The sequence below is a fragment of the Drosophila bipectinata genome, chromosome 3L, assembly GCF_030179905.1.
Source record: "Drosophila bipectinata strain 14024-0381.07 chromosome 3L, DbipHiC1v2, whole genome shotgun sequence".
NCBI classification, from domain to species: domain Eukaryota; kingdom Metazoa; phylum Arthropoda; class Insecta; order Diptera; family Drosophilidae; genus Drosophila; species Drosophila bipectinata.
The window spans coordinates 27,654,946-27,678,561 of record NC_091738.1 but is presented as its reverse complement, the minus strand read 5'-3'; the positions used below and the strand labels follow the sequence as shown (position 1 = coordinate 27,678,561).

The 23,616-nt window shown below is 41.2% G+C and overlaps 1 protein-coding gene across 1 annotated transcript in view; it reads right to left on the bottom strand.

Moving 5' to 3' along the window:
- Positions 1-23,616, bottom strand: part of l(3)80Fg (dnaJ homolog subfamily C member 16 l(3)80Fg) — a 260,296-nt gene that overhangs the window by 200,669 nt on the left and 36,011 nt on the right. Inside the window, exon 5 of the mRNA XM_043210124.2 lies at positions 1,502-1,716. Within this exon, the coding sequence (XP_043066059.1) occupies positions 1,502-1,716 (215 nt within the window). The remainder of the gene's footprint in view (positions 1-1,501; positions 1,717-23,616) is intronic.

Sequence of the window (23,616 nt, the reverse complement as noted above, 5' to 3'; positions counted from 1 at the left end):
GGTGAGCAATGCTTGCGCCTCGCAGTAGCCACCTGACGTCTTGTTTACACTTTTCGCACACAGCAAGACTGGATAAACAGAGGGACAGAGCACACAGAGGGACATGAGAATGCAGCCTTATTGGCGTAATCAACCGCGGCCGATACAGCCACAATATTTTGAAATCCGCCCCAAGCGAGGATATGAATTCTGGAGGAGCTGGGGCAGATTATCACCATGCTCTAGGGCTGCAACCCGCACCTTCCCACAACAGACTGGCGTATGGCGAAAGTTGACAGAGTCGCCAGCTGGAAAAGAGGCCACTCAGGGGGAGCTTAGCTTTTGTTTAAGCTTTGGTAATAGATGCACGAGTTTCAGCTCCAACCTCCATGAAAGAAATTAATTATAATCAAACATACAATCTTTTATTTTTAAAAATTTACGCGGCGTTTTAGGTGATTCCTGCACACTGTGCCTATTAAGTGTCAAGTGAGTTCACTTAAATAAAAACTTTTTTGATGGCTGCCGAATGAAAATAAATTTAAGCTTTAAAAAGTTTTTTTAGGTTAAATTATCTAAAAAAAAATTAACAAATACCGATTACCCCAATCAGAATGACCTATGCATTTCACGAAAAGCTCCCGGTGAGAAGCGTGGCGGGTTAACTAAAAAGAACCAGATAATGCATGGAATCTAACCGAATGGAGTATCAAACCGACAGTTGATCAAGCGAAAATATTATCGATAGAAACGGAGCTTTGATTTCCGTTGTTACAGGAAAAAACAAAGGTTAAATATAATTAGATTGCAAAAGTTAAAAAAAAAAACAAGAAAGGAAAGCTAACTTCGGTCGGAGCCGAAGTTGATATACCCTTGCAGTTAAAACCGGATATATATCGCAAACATCGGATATAGTTGGCCGATCCTAATGACATTTGGTAGGTTAGATGAACTGACCAAACCAAAACTAGAATCTGTACCAAGTTCCAGCTTTCTATCTTCAAAAACACAAAAGTTGGGTCAATTCCGATCCTTCAGTTATATGGCAGCTATAGGATATAGTCGCCCGATCCTTTTGAAATTCGGCACGTCGTATTATTTTGCTAAAAATAGCAAATTTGAACTCTCTAACTCTAAAAACACCAAAGTTATACCATTTCCGATCAATCAGTTATATGGCAGCTATAGGATATAGTCGACCGATCCCGGTCGTTCCGACTTATATACTGCGTGCAAAGAAAAGAAGGGTGTGTGCAAAGTTTCAAGTCGTTAGCTTTAAAACTTAAAGACTAGTTCGCGTAGAAACAGACAGACAGACAGACGGACAGACGGACAGACGGACAGAAGGACAGACGGACAGACGGACATGCTCATATCAACTCAGGAGGTGATCCTGATCAAGAATATATATACTTTATAGGATCGGAGATGTCTCCTTCACTGCGTTGCACACTTTTGGACAAAATTATAATACCCTCTGCAAGGGTAGAAAAACATTAAACGTTAAAGCTTATGTACTTACTGTCTAAGATTTCCTGCGATGACAACCTAGGTAGAGCCAAAAACTGATGGGAAGAAACAACAGATCTTAAAGTCTTGGTTGGTATATCGGACATAGATATACTTGTAACGTATCTCAAAGGATCCTCATTAAATATAAATAACGAATCCATGGTTCTGCTTATATTATATCGTGAAACTAACTCTTCTGCTCGTCCGTTGCTTATATCAATAAATCTAAAATAGAAGGTCTTTATTTTAAAAAAGTCGTATAGTAAATACAGTAAATAATACCAGTATATAATATAATACCTTACACAAAATGTTATAATTTTGAAATACAGTGGAGGAGACATCTCCGACTCTAGGCATATATATTCTTCATAATCCTGAGTTTATATAAGCATTTATATAAGCATTTTATTGTCTGTCCGTCGGTCTGTTTCTACAACCCAAATACATATCTATTCTTAGAAAATTTTGCTGCATACTTTTTTGTTATGGAACTAACATAATAAAATGTCTATATATTTAAATATGGATTTGACACGTTTTGTAGGAAAATAATCATATGAGTCCGAGTGCCATAATTATTCAACCTCTTATAGACTTTGAAATCCACACGCCTATTAAACAAGAGCCAATTTAGAGTTTGCCACCCACTGTTCTACACAAACTAGTCTTTCAATTTTATAGCTATCGAGTTAAAAGTGTGCACACAATCTTCTTTCCTTTACATGTATATATAAGTCTGAACAGCCAGGATCGATCGACAATACGCTATAGGAAGTCCATAAAACTGGTTGGTACTACATACCAAATTTCATAAGGATCGGCCGTATATATCCTATACCTGCCATATAGCGATCGGTAATGGTATTTGGTAAAAGTACAAACTTTAAATTAAGTTCAAATATTAATTTGAATTTGGTGATAAATTGAATTGTATTTTTTAGTTAAATTGTTAATTATTTCAATCTAGTATAAGATAGTTAGATCGCTCATGTGCGAATTTGCCAAGCTTGGTCGCAAGAGATAAGTTAGGCTTAAGATTAGAGCAAATATAGACCGAATTATAACGTTTAAGAGGGCACGTCTTGGCTTTCGTTTTCGTCATGTTTTCTATATTTAGCAGCCACCCTTATTTTTTGTTTTAGAGATAAAATAATCTCATTCAACATTTTGGCGCCCCCGTGTGGACCTTGGTCTAAATATTTAAAAATTAAAAAAATATTAAAAAAAAAATAGAACAAAAGTGACAGTGACACTGTTTTATTACACAAAAAATAAAAACAAACATTGAAACAAAAAAAAGAGCTGCTCGCGACGCGTCCGTGAAGTGCAACTTTAATAAGAACAAATTCACCGCGTAGTGCACTCAGGACAAGCCTAGGAAAGCCAAGGATCATCACCGCCAGGATTACCAGCGAGGTCCATGTCCTGAACCTGCATCGACTGCACGAGGAAAGGGGCAGCGGGATTTAAGGATCCTAAGACAGAACCGCAGTTATTTGTGCAAAAATTTGAAAGACATATTAAATCCACGTCCTGTGCTGAAATATTTTACCCTCCTTTCAAATCTTAGCGCTAACAATTTGAATAGCTTGAATAAAAATAACTAGCGAACTTCCTGTGAATAAAATTAATAAACATCAAAATACATATATCCACATTACTGTCGCCCCCCTTTTTACCTCTCATTCTATGTTCGTCAAAAAAAATAGTTAAATTTAGTGCCGCCAAACATTTATTTATATACAAATATATGTACATATATAATACATATTTACGTGCATAAATAATTTGGCATCCATACAATACATTCAACGGAAAAATTCTCGTTTTCGCTTCAACCGTTGTCCGCAGCTATATAGGTATGTATGTACATACATGTATGCATTAGTTTGGCGCATTTTATTTTAACGGAATGCCAAGTGACGCGCTACGTTACAAATTGGTTGGGGTAAACTTATTTTTGGGTGTCATTGGCAACGAACTATTTTTTTTGGATACTCAGTGCCTCGACTATCAACATTATTCGACTATCAATTAATTAATTAATTATTTCATCTTTTTCGCCATATTAATTAATTATTTTTCGTTTTCGCTAGATATTAAATTAAATATCTTTATTCGTTCGTTTTCGTTTTTTGAAGTTAATTTATTAATTAAATAATTAAAATAAAAAATTTAGATTAGTCAAAAATTTTTATTTTTACTAATTAACAAATAAATTAAAAAATTTTTATTTAAAAATAATAAACAAAATTTTAAATTTTTTTCGTCGTCTGTTAAAAAATAAATAAATTTTAAAATGGAAAGTAATAAACAGAAACTAAAATCCACGACTTTTGATGAATTAAGAAGAAGATTAAATGTCAGGGTAAAAAGCATTCGCCGGTTAGAGGAACGTTTGGAAGCTGGGTCAGTTCCTTTAGTGAAGACCGAGCTAGAGTGCAGGCTTCAGGTTTTAAATGAGACAATATTTAAGGCAAATGAGTTGCAAGACCAGATCGAGCAATTAGATGAGAAAGATGAATTTGGAGCCGAGTTGGAAGAATTAGAGATAACAACTAAGGCAAGGGTGATGTCTTTATTAAATGCCTTCACGTTAGCTGAAGAGTCCCCACCAGCTACTGCAATTTCTGCAGCCCCAACTCGAGCTCGACTTCCCAGTTTGGCATTGCCAAAATTCAGTGGAAACTATTCGGAGTTTAAAAATTTCATGAGTCTCTTGGAGACATTAGTAGACAAGGATGTAAACATTCCTGTTAACGAGAAATTTAACCATTTAATATCTTGCCTCTCTGGTGAAGCTTTAGAACAAGGCATTTAAAGTCACCGAGAGTAATTATGACAAAGCTATTGCAATACGATAACGAATATAAGTGAGTTTACGATAACGAATTCATTATCTTTGCGAACCAAATAAGCAAATTATTCAGCCTTCCGAAAGTTTCGAAGCCGTCTGCGTCGTCGTTGAGATGTCTCATCGACACAATGTCATCGATTTACGGGTCAATATTATCCGGGTCAATATTACGGGTCAATGATTTCGAAAAAATATTAAATCGTATGTACCAGCACCTGTCCGCTGAAGAGACTGGCAAGGTACAACAGGAAAAAACTGGTTTCGGGAAGAAGCACAAAAGAAGTTCGTTGGCTTGCTTCGCTTCCAACAAACAAGCTTGCAGTTATTGCAATGCATAAGACCATAGTCTTTCCCAGTGTAGCCCGTTCGCTTGCCTTGCTGTAATGCAACGGTTTGAGTTTGTTAAGTCAGCCTCATTATGTTTAAGGATGTAGTCTCATGTTACGGCCTACTTTTTAGAGGTTATATCAAAAAAATTTTTTTTGTAATAAAAAATAATGCCCATAGCCTAGTGGGTAGTGTAGCTGCACGCTAAGCGTTGGGTCGTGGGTTCGAACCCCACTCATGGCAATCATGACCTCCAAAGTTTTTCGGCTTCATTATGCTTAGTGGTCTCTTTTCCGATACTACTAAACATGTGAGGTTGAAAAACGGTATTCCCAGATATCGACAGGTGGCAGCCCCACCTCTGGGATAGGTTGCATCTGGCTAATCACCGGATCAACTGAAAAACAATTGATTAACGAAACTAATACAAGAAGAGAAGAAACCAACCACCCCCCCAACCCGTTGACGACCATTCGCATATCGAAACGGACACGAATTGGACAATGGAACGTGAGGACTTTAATGGAACCAACCAGACTGGCGCAGTTTGAAGGAGAAATGGAGAAAATGCAGATCGCAATCGCAGGCATCAGTGAGATGAGATGGAGAGGTAACGGGACAACAACAACATCAAGCGGCAATCTAGTGATGCACAGCGGGACCAATGATGGAGGCAGGAGCGGAGTCGGGATATATGTGTCCAAACAGTACAAACAGGCACTAATTTCCTGAAGCCCAGTATCCGACAGAATCATCATTGCCAGATTCCGATGCAATGCTAGACACATCACCATGACCTATACCCCAACAGAAGACGCCAGCGATGACATCAAAGACGACTTCTACAACGCCCTCACATCCTCACTCACTAGGATCGAAAGAGGTGACATAAAAATTCTCATGGGAGACTTCAATGCGAAAATCGGCCCCAACAACAACGGATTGGAAACAATCATGGGCCGACATGGTGTTGGCACACGCAGCAATAATGGTGACAGGCTAATCGACATATGTCAAACCTTCCAACTGGTTATTGGTGGCACTGTATTCCCCCACAAGGAAATCCATAAATACACATGGACCTCTCCGAATGGACATACTCGCAACCAAATCGACCACATCTGCATAAGTAGGAAATGGAGACGCTCGATGATGGATGTTAGGAATAGGAGAAGCGCGTCTATCGACAGTGACCAGGAGCTGATAATCGGAGAGCTTTTAATCAAGCTCAGACGAAATAGCAACACTGTCAACAGGACCACAAGAAGACCGCCTCCCATTAACGTACAACGGCTGAGTGACTCCAACCTATCCACCAGAATGGCCACAACGTTGCGTGAACAGATGACAGCACAACCGTTGAATCACTCATGAGAACAAACATGCAGTATACTGAGGAGCACCGCGGAGGAGATGCTTGGCACCCGACAACGCAGGCGCACGGATTGGATATCAGCGCACACTTGGGAACTTATCAGCAAACGGAACAGCCTAAAGTCGAAAGCAGATCATGACTGCAGAGCTCGCGACGAACACAAAGAGCTGTGCAAGATGGTGAAGAAGTCAGCAAAAAACGACAAAAGAAAATTTCTGGACAGGCTCGCTGAAAATGCAGAAAGCGCAGCCATCTCGAACAACATGCGCTCACTGTACCAGATAATTAGTCAACTGACCGGAAGCTGCCATAGGCGAACCCAACCAGTGCGGGACCCAGATGGAAGACTCCTTACTAATGATGAGGCACAACTCCAGAGATGGCGACAGCACTTTATGGAGATCAGCTGCACAGAACAATCGAGCAGCACGCAAGATAACTTCAGGAGTATTGTACCGAGCAATAACCTCAGAATATCACCCACGGCACCATCAATTAGAGAAATAAAAGATGCAATCAGGAAATTAAAACGCAACAAAGCGGCTGGAGATGACGGCATACCGGCCGAACTTCTCCAGATTAACACGCAACTAATGGCCGAAACACTGCATCCACATTTCAATAATATATGGGAAAGTGAGCGGATCCCAACATCCTGGAAAAAAGGAATTATCATTAAGCTACCGAAGAAAGGAGACCTCAGTGACTGCAACAACTGGCGAGGCATTACCCTGTTGAATACAAGATACAAGGTACTAGCCACTCTACTAAACGAACGTCTTCAGGAAAAAATAGAGCCAACAATACGAGATGAACAAGGAGGTTTCAGACCACACAGGAGCTGCGTAGACAAGGCAAACACACTACGCGCAATAACCGACCAAACTGTGGAATGGCGCTCGCCGCTGTACCTCCTGTTCATAGATTTCCAGAAGGCATTCGATTCGGTAGACAGAGCAGCGATATGGAGGGCACTTGCAAGAAAGGGAGTGCCAGTGAAAATCATAAACATAGTGAAAACTATGCTATAAAACTGATGCTGAGCTATAAAACTGATGCTGAGCTGGCGGTACTGCACAACGGGAAAATTAGTGCACCCTTCCAGACGAACACAGGCGTCAAGCAAGGATGTTCTCTATCATTACTTCTGTTCAACTTGGTAGTCGACGAAATTATGAGAGAAGTATGCATGAACAGACGCGGAATCACCTGGAACTTCACCCGACATCTAGAAGACTTGGATTACGCGGATGACATATGTCTCTTGGCTCACAAATTCAAAGACATTCAAGCCAAAGCTAGGGACCTCGAGATCCGAGCCAGCGCAGTAGGCTTAAAGATCAACGCATCAAAAACGAAAGCTATGCGGATCAACAACTCCAACACAATTAACATGACAATCGGAGATAATACCATCGACTTCGTCGACAGCTTCACCTACCTCGGTACTATCATAACATCAAATGGTGGAGTGGAAAGTGATGTGCAGAACCGATTGCGCAAAGCGAGGTCTGCATTTGGAAGACTACACCGAGTATGGAGAAACCACGCCACAAACCTATGGATTGGCCACGCTCTGAGGAAGGAACCAGGAAGCATCGTAAGAATGGCTCTGGAATGGAACCCACAAGGAAGCAGAAGAGTGGGTCGCCCAAAGATGTACTGGCGCCGTACAGCACTCCTAGAAATATCCCGGAAGAACATCAGCTGGGACACAATAAAGCAAACAGCGTCAAATAAAGTTAGGTGGAGAGCCCTTGTAGAGGCCCTAAGCTCCCGAGAGTAGTAATAAAGAAAAAAAAAAAAAATAATAATGCGATCGTTTCAATTTTTAAATATGTTATTATAGGTATCATAAACTATTTGAAAATATTTTTTTAAATTTATTTTGTTTTATTTCAGCTACATCGGTACCATAGAATCTTGTGAATCACCTGCGACGCACACAAAAATATAGATATAGATAAAAATTGTATTTAGATTAATCGGATATGCCTGGTGCATAGAGTATTCCTTCAGTTGCCTCATAAGCATCATTTTCAGCCACTTTTATTGCTCTACGAGATATCCTGGCCATTTTTGATACATCGAATGTCTCTTTCTCCGCCCTTGCGATGCGATGTTCGTTGTAGGTTTCAACATATCTCTTGCAGCCTTCTCCGATTTGCAAACCCATGACCTCCATGATTTTCAAAACAGGCATAAAGCCTTCGTTAAAAATGCAAGCAGCTGTCAATGTAGCAATTTCTAACGTCTTCTTCTAACGTCGACAAAAATGTGCTTTGGAGCCAGATTCCAAACCCAATGATTAAAACTTTCGTTGTTGTTCTGTGTGTTTTTGCCCAAGCATCTTTCCAAGAGACTATCCGCTGATAATTCTTCGTAAATAGGCTTCAACATTTTGGTGGTGTCTTCGTCAAATGCGGGAGGATGTTCATAAGTGTGCTCTAAATTTTGTGTCTTGAGTTTCTGGTATTCGCACCAAGAATCTGGTCCTTTGGGGCAGAAGGTATGATGCGGATTTTTGTCGGTAGATGTGAGATGGTAAAATGTTGCCCACACAGCTTTCTTCATTTCATCAACAGAGTCAGAGTTTCGCAAGATTGCCAACCCATAAAAGCCATCATCACTTTATTGGTCAGAGAAAGAGTTTTGAGTTTTGCAGTCTCGCCACTAGTTGATGAATCGCATTTTACTTTCCGTTTTTTTACTACAACTGCATTCTCTGGCTCTTCGGATTTTCGTTTCTTTCCTGCTTCTATTTTTTCAGCTTCTTTGAGCTGTTTCTTCGCCTTCAAAAACTGCGTAAGTGATTTTTAAGCTTCTTTTACACGTCTGTACATTCTCTTTTTAACATGTAAAACGCATTCCTTTTTCTCGGCTCGCAGTTGTCCGTCGTAAGGATGTGCTTCTAATAAATTAGTAAAGGTCTTTGAATCACCGCCTCCAATGTATCGCTTATATTTTACTTGAAACCATTCAATAGAACGCTTAAACATTTCTACAACACCATCCACCTCAATTTTTCCGGAGCTACCTTCGTGATTCGCTGTACAATTTTCGTTATGAGTTTCGTACCACTCGAAATATGCAGGTGTTTCTTTTTTTCCATTCCACTCTTCACAAGCCTTACATACCTTACATTTCACAATTACATCTATAATTTTATTAGAGTATTTTCCAATTAAAAAGATGATACCTAGCAGCGATGAAAATCCTCGTTTAGCCCATGAGCCATCTCCAGATACCATGATTTCGTCCTCAGGATACCCATTTTCAGCGTTTTTCTGTTTTTCTTCTCTTACTGCTTTTTTTAAAGCGACTGTAGCAACTGATCTTACAGCACTATAAATATGCTCAAGTGAGGCATAATAGCCATTCTTACTAATGCCAGTACCTAGTTCCATTATTGAGCAAAACAGATTGATGCCAGCCAAACCAACCCCAAGTAGCCGCATGGCAAAGCATAACCGTCTATTTACGTCGTACGCATTTTTTATCATTGGACAAGAATCAACTACAAATTCTTGGCAAGAACATTTTGCAACTATTTTAAACCCCAATGCTAGTGGAGATTTTTTATAAACTCTATAGAACTATCGCACACTTTACACTTTACTATTGACTGTAATGCCGCAAAAACCAAAAGCAATAACTGAATTTATGATCGTACGGGACGTTAAAATCACTTGTACCTTTTAATTTACTGGCTGATGTACTAAAAAATTCAGAAGAGTTTCTGTTTGGTCATTGAGCGTTTTCAATGCCGTAAATAAAAGAATTTGTATTTAATATGACGTTATAAAAAATTTTTATTTCTGCGTGCAGATGAAACTGGATGATCCGCAAATAGACCAGTTTATGGTGCATGCAGGGACGAAAGTAATATACACAGAGAGGGCGGCCCGACAAGTCACCTCGAGCTAAAGCTCTCGAAAGTGGAGAGGGCGGCCCGACCTAGACATTGCCGAGCTAAAACTCTCTAAAGAAAGTCCGTTGAGTCGAGCGGCCGAGAGAGAGTCGGCTTGCGATCAACTAGCTTTTGTATAAGCTTAAGCTTAATAAATAAACATTACCTATAAACATTACCATTATTAAGCCCTATACTCATAATAAGAAAGATCCTAATGCAGGAACTTTGGCTAAATAAGCTAGATTGGGATGAGTCAATTCCACTGCACTTAGAAACAGCGTGGAACAAAATACAAATTGCCTTGACGCAATTAGAGGACCTCTCCATTCCGAGATTCGTGTTTACCGAGCCAATGTCACTGATTCAAATTCATGCCTTTTCTGACGCATAGATGAGAGCCTATAGAGCCTGCGTCTATATTGGTTGCAAATCTGCAGAAGGTATTAAAGTTTCGTTATTGACTGCAAATTCTAAAGTAGCGCCGCTCAAGACAAAGACGCTCCCCCGTCTTCTTCCCCCTTCTTATCTTCTCGCAGATCTCTGCCGCAAGAGCCTCTAATAAAAGTTCCGATCGAACGAAGTGTATCTTGGTCGGATTCAGAAGTAACTCTTCAATCGATTGGTACTCATTCATCGTCGTTATCAACTTTCTTATCGAATAGAGTAGCTTAAATTCAAGAGTAGTCAGTAACAGGTGGGATTGGGGGTGTCCCAAGGTAACAGGTGGGATTATTTTTTTTTATTTAAAATCGCATACCCTCTATTTTCTTTCTAAATGGCCTTACGAACATAGAAAATGAATATTGGCAATTGAATCATGACAACCGGTGCCGACTTGATATCGAAGTTATAAACTCTGGCATCTGACATCGTACACGTCAAGTGTGCCGGGTTCACTGCCTCAGGCAGTGAAATGAGGCGAAATGAGGTCGTTCATGAGACAGACCAAAAATGGATTTAAAGAGCTGATCACTGTTTTTCATAAAATCAATGACCACCTCTGTGCGCTTGACACTCAGTTTAGTGGCTTTCAGCTGCTAAATGAGTCCCCTAAGCGTAAGAAATCCGCTGTTTCTGATCCGCCTCAGCCTGCTCAGCCGACATCAATGCAGCCGCTCATATCTCTGGCCACCCCAAGGGCTAGAACTGAGAAAAATTCGTTTCCAAAATTCCGAATTTCTCAAGGAAAATGAGCAAAAGTCCGATATGTCCGCCATGGCATCCCTTCAAGTGATGCCACAGGTCCTAGTGAACGAAACCCCCGTTAGAGTCACCCAAAAGGGTATCGCAGTCCGGACCACCGGCACCGACTGATGCTGAAGTTCTCGTACCTGCTACACCAAAACCCTTACAGGTGACTCCTTCATCGAAACATATATTTGTTTCTCGGCTTGCCCCTGATACTTCAGAGATTAATATCTCGGCTTATTTTAAGCCAAAAGAAAAGCCGATATAAAGGTGGAGGACATAGCTAAATATCATAGCAAAAATATCAGCCTAGTTCCATGAAGAAACAAGTGTTACAACCAGCGGGAGTTAAACTACCCGATTTCAGAACCATGGACCAACCTTCCACCTCTTCTTCGTCCACTAACCCAAAAAACTAGTATCGTCACTAACACTTACCTATCAGAATACTAGGGGGCTACGTAGCAAACTCCCCAAACTTTATTCTAAAAGTTATTTTTTTTGCATCCCATATTATAGAAATCATATTTACAGTAAATATGCACCCCATATTTACAGAAAAGGTTAAAGCCGGAGATCTATAGCTTCAAAGTTTTTCCAAGTAAGTACACCACTTTTAGACGGGATCGACCTCACCGAAGGGGGGGTGGAGTCCTTATTTCGGTAGACTCCCAACTTGCTTCTGAAGAGGTTAAATCTCAAGTGTTTGGTGACATAGAATTCAGTTGCATTAAAATCACTTTATCCGCGAAATCTCTTTACATAACATGTTCATACATACCGCCTTCGCAGCATTTGTCCGCTATTCAATCCGTTTTTAATCTTATGACTGATCGTGACCAGATCGTAGCTGTGGGCGACTTTAATATCACAGAATTAAAGTGGTCCAACGTCGATAACTCACCATCTTTGGCACTTATTACGCACCATGACTTCACCGCGGGCTTCTTTGACATATCCCTAGGTCAAAATAACAATGTTAGAAATTCCTTAGGTCGGCTTTTAGACTTATGTTTTGTATCTGATCCCGATGGTACCGCCCTCTCCAAAGCTTTCCCCTTTCAACCCCAGAGGATGCATATCATCCCACGCTGGAGGTCTCAATTGAAACCATTCCTGATATCGATCAGATGTCTCCACGCGTGGTAAATAAGATCCGCTGTTTCCGTAAAGCTGATTTTCACAAACTTAATAGCCTTATCGATACATATGATTGGTCCGATATTCTGGCATGCACTGATCTAAACGTCACCTTAAAGAAATTTTATTGTACTTTAAATACATTTTTTGACTCATGTGTGCCATGGAAATATCTGTCCGCTTCAACAAATCCTCCTTAATTTACAAGGTGCCTCACTAACCTAAGGGGCCGTCCGTATATTGCGTGACGCGCCTGGGGGGGGAGTGGGTCCGGGTTGACGTCACGGTTTGTGTTCACGGAGGGTGACAAAAAAGTTTGAAATTCGCGTCACGCAATATATGGACGGTCCCTAAAAATACTAAAAATAAGCTTCTACTTAAATATAAAAAAACCTATTTAAACCTATAACCTAGTATTGAATTTTCAAGATATCTACTAGCTCGGTAAAACTTTACCATGCATAACGCTGAATTTTACAGGAATCATATTAGCCGCTGCCGGATACAATTTACTCAGGATCCAAAGCAGTTTTATAATTTTGTAAACACTAAGCGTAAACATGTATCTTTCCCACCTCTGCTTACGTTTGAAAATTCATCTGCGACCTCTGATCAGGCCATTGCCGATCTATTCGAAAAATTTTTTCAAACAACTTATTCTCCGCCTAAATTGACAGATCAGCAGAAAATCTTATTTTCTGTCCGTTTTTCTCTGAGAACAACTTATTATCTGATCTTCTAAGGATCAAACCCATTTATTCGCCAGACCCTGATGGAGTACCAGGCTGTGTGCTAAAATACTGTGCCAGGGCTATGTGCAAACCTCTTCTAAGACTTTTCAACTTATCTTTGGAAACATCGGTTTTTCCCCTTCAGTGGAAGGAATCATTCATAATTCCCCTACATAAAAAAGGGAAAAAGTCCGATGCTGCCAACTACAGAGGCATCTCTAAGTTGTCGGCAATTCCAAAGTTATTTAAAAAATTAATTACCCCTCATTTGCAACACTATTGCTCTTCAATTATCTCTCCGTGTCAGCATGGCTTTATTAAGCGTCGCTTCACCACCAAAAACTTACTGGAGTTGACATACTTTGTCATAGATGGCTTTTGTAAGGGATATCAAACCGACGTAATTTACACAGACTTCAGCAAAGCATTTGATTCAGTAAATCACTCACTCTTGTTGAGTAAACTGAATATGCTGGGTTTTTCTAAATTTATAATGGAAGGACACAAAGAGTCTTATTTAAAAACATACAGTCCCGTATGTTTTCTGGCTACATCTGGCGCCCCTAAAGGAAGTCATTTTGGCCCGTTATTATTTACGCTTTTTGTAAACAACTTGCCCCCTTCTTTAACGAACTCTCTAGTTCTTATGTATGCAAAATTTCAAAAATGGTGTTTAGCTAATGATCTAATACTTAATGGATCAAATACAAGCTTATGTCTTTTTATAGTTCTTGCCCTCTGCACTCAGGTTATTGATCTCGGCGTCCTATTAGACATTAAATTTTAATTTTCCGACCATATTTCCTTAATGGGTAATAAAGCTAAAAGAGTCCTTGGTTTTATACATAACAATACATAACCAAAACATTATTAATTTCTTTGGTCCGTCCGATACTGGAGTACGGTTCATGCGTCTAGAGTCCCCAATATGGAGTACATAAGGACCGCATAGAATCCGTACAAAAGAATTTTTTAATATTCGCACTTAGAGGTCTATACTGGGATGCCAATCTTCAGCTTCCATCCTACAGTAGCAGACTTTTACTTATAAACTTACGTAGCTTAACAAATCGTAGGACAATGCTCGGTGTAGTCTTTCTGCATATCCTTATTAGCGGGGATGTAGATAGCCAGCATTTACTAACACGCTTAAAATTTAACATTCCTAATAGAAGGACTCGAAACTTTAGTCCTCTGTTCCTTATCCATTGTAGTTCGACATATGCACTGTATGACCCTTTTAGGGTATTATGTTTGAACTACAATGGTCCATACTCTAACATCTCTTTCCTGTCCCTCAAATTGAAAATATAGAATTTTAAATTTCCTTACTAGCTTCTCCTAGCTTAATAAATTACAAATAGCGTAATATATACTAACAAATAGTTTCTCGAGCGCCCCTTGGTCGTCTGGGCCTCTAAGCTTTATGATGAATACAGGACTGCTAGCTGATGCTCTTATTGGTGCATCAGCCGTTTCCAAATTCTGGAAGACCCGCGTGTGGCCAGCGAAAAGGCGACGATTAGGGGAATATAAGGCAACGCAGCACGAAGAGTAGCAGCGGCGACGGAACAGCGGCAGCGACCGGGACACCCGAAAACGACCAATAGGAAGCGCCGATGACGGAGCCGGGCAGAACCAGGAGGAGCAGCCAGAATACGGAACGGAACCTGGTATTGGGATCAAGCTATTGTATTTTGGGAAAAACTTCTAAATAAAGATTTTGTAAAGTTATATGCTGTTTGTATTATCTCTGGGATCGGGCAATCACGTCGAACTATAAATTCGGCGGAACAGACCCACAAACTCTGTGAGTTAGCCACGGCAAATTGTTGCGAGCGGGTAGTAGAAAAACAGTTCGTTACACCTGGCGCCCAAACTACGTGATTGAATTGAGTCTAGAAGTTATATAGCATATCTATGCTATGGAATCTATGGGAAGGAAAAACTGTGAAAGATTTACACACTAAGAAAGAAGGAGCTGAGCGAAGTGTGCAGAAAACTCGGTCTACCAGCGGACGGGATTGTGGAAACCAAGAGATCCCTGGTGGTGAAGTGAGTCGACGTGTCCAAAGACGACGAAGTGCGGGCATTAACGCGAGGGTTCGAGGACAGTTTCATGCAATGATCTACCCCCAGGCAGAAAGCGACCAGCGAGACCGAAAGACTCGGCGGATCAGGTTCGTCAACGGAAGCAGCGACGTGGAGAGCCGTTCAAAGAGTAAATGGTGGACCTTAAGTTTCTAATGAAGCCACTAGGAAAAACAACGAAAGAATTAAAGTGTTTATAAGGCCATACGCTTGCGCATCTTTAGAATAGGTGATAAGCCTGGCAGAAGAGTTCGAGGAGTTGGCGCAGTCGCCACGGAACAACGATGGAACCACAGTCAACCGGCTGTATACGAAAAGTTGGCAAAGAGAGGAACCGCAGCAAGGTGAGACAGCATTGTCCCATAGGGACCAATGTACCCAGAGAGGACAAAGGGACAAGTTCCACTACAGGGCCATCCAAAAAACACAATGGGCACCAAGGTGGCAGTAAGAGGAACTGCGCCAAGGCCCGCCGGAGCGTCAGAACAGCCCAGGACAAGGTTGGATGCCCAGGTGGCAGCCTGGAACAGGTTGGCTCTACAACGACCAGATCGGCAGTAAGCAGCAGGGCCAAGGCAGGATCCTGTGGAGAAGCCAGAGCAAGCATCCAACAGATGCGGTGGCACGGTTTTCGGGTATAGGCTGTCCATCGCAGTGGCCGCATTTCCAAAGAAATGAGAAGAGGAATGCGATAAGATGTTCATTGAGAGAGAGCTGGAGGCGTTCGCTGGCCTAAGAAGCTGTTCACACATAATGCAGCTTAGGATCACCATGAAGGACGACATCCCCATAAAGAACCGGTATTAAGCAACAAACCCAAAAATACAGGGAGAGATAAACTCGAAGGTGGAAGAGCTGCTGGAGAAAGGATGAACTGCATCGAGTCCTCGAATAGCGCTCACATTTCACCCATTGTGGTGGTGAAGAAGAAAACGGGTCAATGAAAGATGTGCGTGGACTTCCGGCAGAGTAACGCAAAATCGATAATGGATGCGTACCCGATGCCACGGATTAACTTTATTTTGGAAAAGCTAAGGGAGGCAAGATTTTTCAGCAGCCTCGGCTTGAATGATGGGTATTCCTCTGGAGGAAGGAAGCAGGAAGTACACCACCTTCACTGTACCAGGAAAAGCCTCAACCAGTGAAAAGAGATGCCGTGCGGGTTGCACTCATAGTCGTGAACTAGGTGCGTCCGAATCAGGGAGGAACACATGGAAAACCTCAAGGAGGTGTTCAAAAGGTTGAAGGCGGCGAACCTGAGGACACATGCGGGAAAAGGTCACTTCTTCAGGCAGGAGCTGCTGTACTTTGGACACCGAAGAACGAGCCAGGGGATCGGCATGGATCCAGAAAAGGTCACCGCAATTGCGGAGCTGCAACTCCCAACAAACGTCAAGGGAGTTCGCCAGTTCATCGGGATGGCCTCCTGGTATCGTCGGTTCGTTCCGGATTTCGCAGGAATCGCGAAGCCCCTTAACGATCTGCTACGAAAGGCAACGAAATAGGAATGAACACCCAAACACCAGGAGGCATTTGAGTCATTAAAGTCATGGCTGGCGGAGGACCCAGTACTGACGTGCTCAGATTTAGAGAAAAGATTTGTGCTGCAAGCGAGTAATGGCCTACGTTGTTGGGGCAGAAAAAAATTACTCAGCGACGTGCCTGGCAATAGTGTTGTCGATCAGACAAATGAGACACTACCTGAAAGGATACCATTCGACGTATCCTAGACGCAGGACACTTAGGCGTGAGGAAAACAAAAGCCAAAGTGGCCGCCAGACATTTCTGGCCAGGGATGCAGAGAGGCATTAAGCAGCACAAATGCTGACACAGGTCCCGGAGGCACCATGGGCAACGGTATACGCGGACTTTGTAGGTCCATTTCCCAGGTCGAAACATGGGAACACAATGGTGTTCGAATTAATTGTCGGCTTTCGCAGTTGATGGAAATGGTGTCATGAAGAGCAACGACCGAGTCGCTAAGAGAGCGAAAAAGAATTGTCGCTCGATATGGAGTACTTAAGATAATGGTGACGGACAACGGCGTACAGTTCAAAAGCCGAAGCTTTAAGAAGTTCCTCGGGGAGCTCGCCATACGCCACCAGTTTACCGTACCATACACGCCGCATGAGACTCCCACAAAAAGAGCGAGCAGGACGATGAGACTATGACTATGAGCAGGACTATCAAGACTATGATTGCCCAGTTCGCTGGGAATTATCAAAGGACGTGGGACGAGCACTGACTACAGCTAATGCTGGCAATGAACTCGGCAGTGTCGGAGTCCACAGATTTTTCGCCGTGTTTTGTGACGCAGGGCAGAGAGCCAAGGATGCCGCGAGCCCTGTTCGACGAAGACGCCGTAGGCACAAGAGCTGGGAAAGTCACGCCCACGGAAAAGGTTCTGCGTTTCCAAGGTTATATGGTCGGATGAAACAAAAATTAATCGCTTCGAGTCAGATGGACGCTCTTGGTATGGAACTAAAGATACTCAGATGCAGTCATGGTGCAAGCATGGTGGCGGTTCCAACATGGTTTGGGGGTGAGTTCTTTTAAATGGAGTTGGTCAATATCTAGCCATTTAACAAGAGAATCTTCCGAAGGTTATTGAGAATTTGGGTCTTTCTGCCGAAAAATGCGTTTTCAAGCAAAGCAACGACCCGAAGCACACGTCCATAATGGTGAAAAATTGGATTTCAAAACCAAAATTTAAATCTATGAAGTGGCCACCACAATCTCCCGACATGACTCTAATGAAAAACGTGTGGAGTTCTGTGAAATCGGAGCTGTCGATATACGCAGTCCCTCCAAATGGAGTGAAGGAGTTGTGGGAACGGACACAGGACATATGGAATGCAGTTCCACCGGAAATGGTACAACGGTATACCCACAGTATGCCCATTCCCATAGAAGAGCTGGAAAAGTCCAAGGGAATATGGACTCATTATTAAAAAAACATAAATAAAAATATTTGTTAAAAAAATAACCAAAGTGCAAAACTGTAACATTTGACTTTTTTTACAGTTTGGAGTGTCAATTTCTTTAACTGATATCAAATCAGTTTTACTTCTAGTAGTAAATTATATAACCTACAAAACAAGACTAAGATCTTTAAAACGCGTGCATCAGAAAAAAGGTTACTGACCTTTGAAGTTCAAACATTGAACTCGTGTTACAGTTTTGCTCGTCAGTGTATGTCTAATTAACGGCATACTAAACGGCATGCAGATCACCGAAGTTGAAGAGTAAAGTACCTTAATTTCTTCTCGATTGGCGACTAACCTGAAGTAAATTCATCGAATGCAAAAAGATGCACCTAAAATGAAAGGCAATTACGCTCCCCTGGATAATAAACTCACGGCTTGGACTACAAAACGGGTGGACAAACTCACACATGTATAACATTTAAGTATGCATTTAAGCATTTAAGTTAAAAGAAGTCGGCCATTCACTGAGCAAAACAAATATAATGTTTTTACGTTTATCGTTAACTCATAAGTCTGATGGGAACTGAAATAGTTTCTTTTTATGCCCTTCCAGAGGGTTTATTAATTTTGGTAGAAGTGTGCAACACAGTCAGGATGACATCTCCGACCCTATAAAATACATATTCTTGATCAGGACCACCTCTTGAGTTGATATAAGCATGTCCATCTGTCTGTCTGTCTATCTGTCCGTCTGTCTGTTGTTAGGCGAACTAGTCCCTCAGTTTTAAATCTATAAACTTGAAACTTTACACACAACCTTCATTCTTTTCCACGCAGTCGGAACGGCCGGTATAGGCAGACAATATCCTATAGCTGTCATATAACTGATTGATCGGAAATTACCCAATATATTTATTTTATTTTTTTTTATTTTTCTATTCTAATAAATTGGTTTTAGTATGAAGTTCTCATTAAGATCGACGAACTATACCCGATCTTAACTGCAAGGGTATTTTAAGAAATAGTTTTCACTTCCTGTAAATAAAGCTTTTCCAGCAACAGTTCTTAACAAATCAAGGATTACGCTTTTTCATAAAGATTTTCTATAGAGAAAACTTGTTCCTTCTGAATTTCTGGCAACCTTTCTTTAGTGAAAACGTTCTTTTCTTAAAGTAAATGCCCTCAAGAAAGGCAAAATGATCGCAAAAACCACTAATTTCGAAATTCGATCGAAATTTTTTTATCGGCAGAAACACTAGTTCATATAAGTTTAAAGTCCCAAACGTGTCATCGTCCCATAATTAACAAGAAAGGAAAGCTAACTTCGGGCGGAGCCGAAGTTGATATACCTTTGCAGTTAAAACCGGATATATATTGCAAACATCGGATATAGTTGGCCGATCCTTATAAGAATATCATAATAAAACCAATTAATTACAATAAAACCTCTGAAAAAGTTCCAAGCTTCGATCTGCAAAAATACCAAGGTTGGTATTTCTACCAAATACCATTTCCGATCGTTCAGTTACATGGCAGCTATAAGATATAGTCGGCCGATCGTTATGAAATTTGGTAGGTCGGATTAACTGAGCAAAAATATACTCTGTACTAAGTTCCAGCTTTCTATCGTCAAAAACACTAAAGTTGGGTCATTTTCGATCGTTCAGTTATATGGCAGCTATAGGATATAGTCGGCCGATCCTTTGCCAAAAATAGCTCTCGTGTCAAATTTGAACTCTCTAACTCTAACAACATCATTAAACCCTTCGGAAGGGTGTGTGCAAAGTTTCAAGCCGATAGCTTTAAAACTGAGAGACTAGTTCGCGTAGAAACAGACAGACAGACGGACATGCTTATATCAACTCAGGAGGTGATCCTGATCAAGAATATATATACTTTTGGACACACGTTGCACACTTTTGGACAAAATTATATTACCCTCTGCAAGGGTATAAAAAGAAGTCTTACATTAACAGGATATCATGAAGATTCTTAGATTCCGACTAGATCCAAAAATTACACAGTGCGACAAAAAAAAATTGGAGGAACTTTTGAAGATACCTAGTAGGAATTGTTTATTTCTACAATTCCTACTAGGTCTCTTCAAAAGTTCCAAATCACTGTCACACTGTGTTATTAATGGTATCTACATTTACCATACTAGCAAGTTTAATGGCAAGCAGGTGGAGGATATACAGTCAGAAACACTCCAGGACCAGATTATTACGTTAGAACAGAAAAAAAAACACATAGAGGCGCAAAGAAAACAATTTTTCCACAAGCAAAAAGTAAATCTAAGCGATCCCGCTCGAACTCACCATTATTAGCATCAGTAACATAATTCAAAATATGATTTTATTTATTAAATTTGGGTGTTATCATTTATAATTGGACTAATTATTTTTCTAAGTAGCATCCTATTTCTGAAATTGTGGTGTTGTTTGCGGGATTCCACACTCGAAACTGTTTTGTCATTAAAATTGACTTACCGAAATAAGGACGTGGCCTTGGCACTGATAAATAAATGGCTTACCAATCGCCGACTCATTTTCAAGGCTCATGTAAATGAGATATTAAATGACATATTTAAAGGGCCGATGATGGCAGCCATTTCACCAAAACGCTAGGACTTGCGTGAGACCCTTCCACGGATCAGTTTTCGTTTCGGGCTCAGCGCTTTAATCTTCCTCTAAGTCATGCAGTCGATCGGTATTATGCTTGATTTCTCGATTTTGCGACTCTCTTGGCCTTATTGGTCCTGCAGTTACGAAGGGTCTTTCCTTTCTAGTAAAACCCCTAAGAAAGCTGCCAAGCTTTCGTTCCTGATAAGCCCAGCATAGAACTACGGGTCCTAGAACTTTTGGTAAAATCACCGTATGAGGACAACATTGCGACATTGAAGTTCTTCAAATCATTTCCAGCTTTGCAGGAAGTGTTTGCTTACATCTAAAAATTTTGAATTTTGCACGATTTAAATGGTGAAACCCAAATGTTGGTGTGGTAGTGGAACGAGCACATATGTATGTGGGCCGAAGTAAAGTTTTTGCTATCGTAAGTATCGTAGGATCTTCCAGATAATTTGTGTGCTCTATGACGTCACACCTCTCACTACGATCGACCCTGGAGTTACGTGCAAGGGTCCTGCTCATTCAGTCTCCGTACGTGGATATAACAGCGGTTTCTAAGTACACTAATTCGTTTCCAGCATTGCAGGGGGTATTCGCTTACGAAAGTAAGCGAATTCGAATTCGGGTATTCGAAAGTTTTCTCAACGAATTCGCCCCAACGGTGTCACGACTAGCGATATAAAATCTAGAACACAGCTTTTATTGCGACTAGTGCAGCGTGTGCATTTTTGGGAGGACATAAAGGCGCTTCAAAATGGAAAAGAGGTAGCGGTATCCAGTGCCCTTGCCTCATCCTCTCACTTCTTGGATAAATTTGGTCTGTTGCGCGTAGACGGTCGGCTAAAAAATTCTTCGTTGAATTTTGATAGTCAGCATCCAATTATACTTCCAAGAAGCCATCCAGTTACGCTGGCTATAATTGTCAACTTCCATGAGCGGCTCCCAGGTCTTTGGAGTCACTGGTGTGGATTTTTGTGGGCCGTTATATTATAAGCCGGAAGTGCGTAATAAAGCAATTTCTTTTTTACAGGCTTTGAAGCGGTTTATATGCACCCGCCGAAGGCCTCAACATATTTGGTCTGACAACGCAACCAACTTTGTCGGAGCCAAAAACGAGCTGAAGGAGCTGCTCCGATTATTGCTAAGCGATGAGCATCAACGGTCACTGGAGTTTTGCTGGAGTTTTGCTCTATGGAGTCCATCGAATGGCATTTTATTCCTTCTCGATCTCCGCATTTCGGTGGTCTGTCGGAAGCGGCTGTTAAAACCGCCAAACACCATTTTTACCGAGCTGTCGGATCTGCAGTTCTTGGATTCGAGGAGCTGCGAACGCTGCTGTGCCATATTGGGGCTGTCATAAATTCACCACCCTTATTGTTTCTTTCAGAAAATCCAGCAGACCTTGATGTTTTGACCCCGGCTCATTTTTTAACTGGTGGTCCGTCAGTCAGCTTTATCGAGCCCGATGTCACAAAGCTGAACTTCAGCTGGCAGCGCGTGTCTTTCTTGCAGCAGTCTTTCTGGTCCCGATGGAAAATGGAGTACCTAAAACTTATCCAGCAGCGCTCCAAATGGGTTGCCACGGCGCTGATTTAAACCTTATCTGGAGTTACCAAGCTAGCAGTGACTAAGCTGTGCCTGTTGCCCTTTAAGGATGAAGTTGGAGTAGAAGCCCCAACTGGGGGAAGAATGTCGGGTCAAGAAGCAAGCAAAAAATTTAAACATAATAATTAGTTATTAACTGATGTTTTTTGGTCACAAGCCAACTCTCTTTCGGCCGCTCGGCTTTACTAATTCGGCATTTAAAGTAAGCGAGCATCCGCTCAGCATATTCTGGAAGGTTGACGGCACTCTCGTTCGTCTTCTTATTACGCTAGCACCCTAAATTGGACTTCACATATTGTACATAAATCCCAATTTCGTATGCGGTCAAATAAAGATTTCTAACGTTTAACTTAATAAAAGCTGATTTTCATTTACTGGCATTGAAAATTATCAATGATCAAACAAACATATTAACTCAAAATAAATATCATCATTTTAATTATTGAATTTTTGGTGTAGCAGGAATTTTTGGTCTTTTTCTAAGCAGGAGCTTATTACTGAAAACGCTCTACTGAGCACTACAATAAAAAGGTCCCGGTCAATAGACAACATATCCCGGAAGCGCCGCTAAGAGAGAGCGAGATAATAACAAAAGATAACAATGTTTAATAACCTTTCTGTAATAACCAAAAGTAAACAATTTTTAGCTGCACGTTTAGAGCACACTATGGGGAATTCGACCAGTTTTTGTGACAAAAACCCGACTTATTTTTTTTTTTTTTTTATTATAGCTTTGCTTTTATTTATTGAATCTACTCTTAATTTTGAGACTAACAATAAGTTGACGAATCTTAACATTAAAATTTAACTAACAGTATACTAACACTGCATTCTGGTTGCGCGTCCCTCAGGTCGGTCGCTGGGTGGGTAAGTCATTGCGACGAAGGCGTGATTGGTTGCTCAACCTTGTTAGACCTCTCGCCAGGTGGTTAGGGTGCACCGATAGCTTGGTTAAGTACTTTACCTTCTGTTCTGCGATCGCTTCTTTGACTGGTCGAATGTTTAAGTCGCGGTGTATGTTTTCGTTGCGAACGTACCACGGTGCCCCGGTGATTGTTCTCAAGATCTTCGACTGAACTCTTTGAATTATGTCAATGTTGCTATTGCTGGCGTTCCCCCATAACTGGGAGCCGTACATCCATATAGGTTTTAGTACCGAGTTGTACAGCAGGACTTTATGTTCAAGGCTAAGAGGTGACCGAGCGTTGATAAGCCAATGAAGACCGCTGGCTTTTAGCTTTAGGTGTGTTCTTTTGGCTTCAATGTGCCGGCGCCATGTGAGTCTTCTGTCGAGATGTACTCCTAGGTATGTTACTTCGTTTGCTTGTGGGAGTAGAGTGT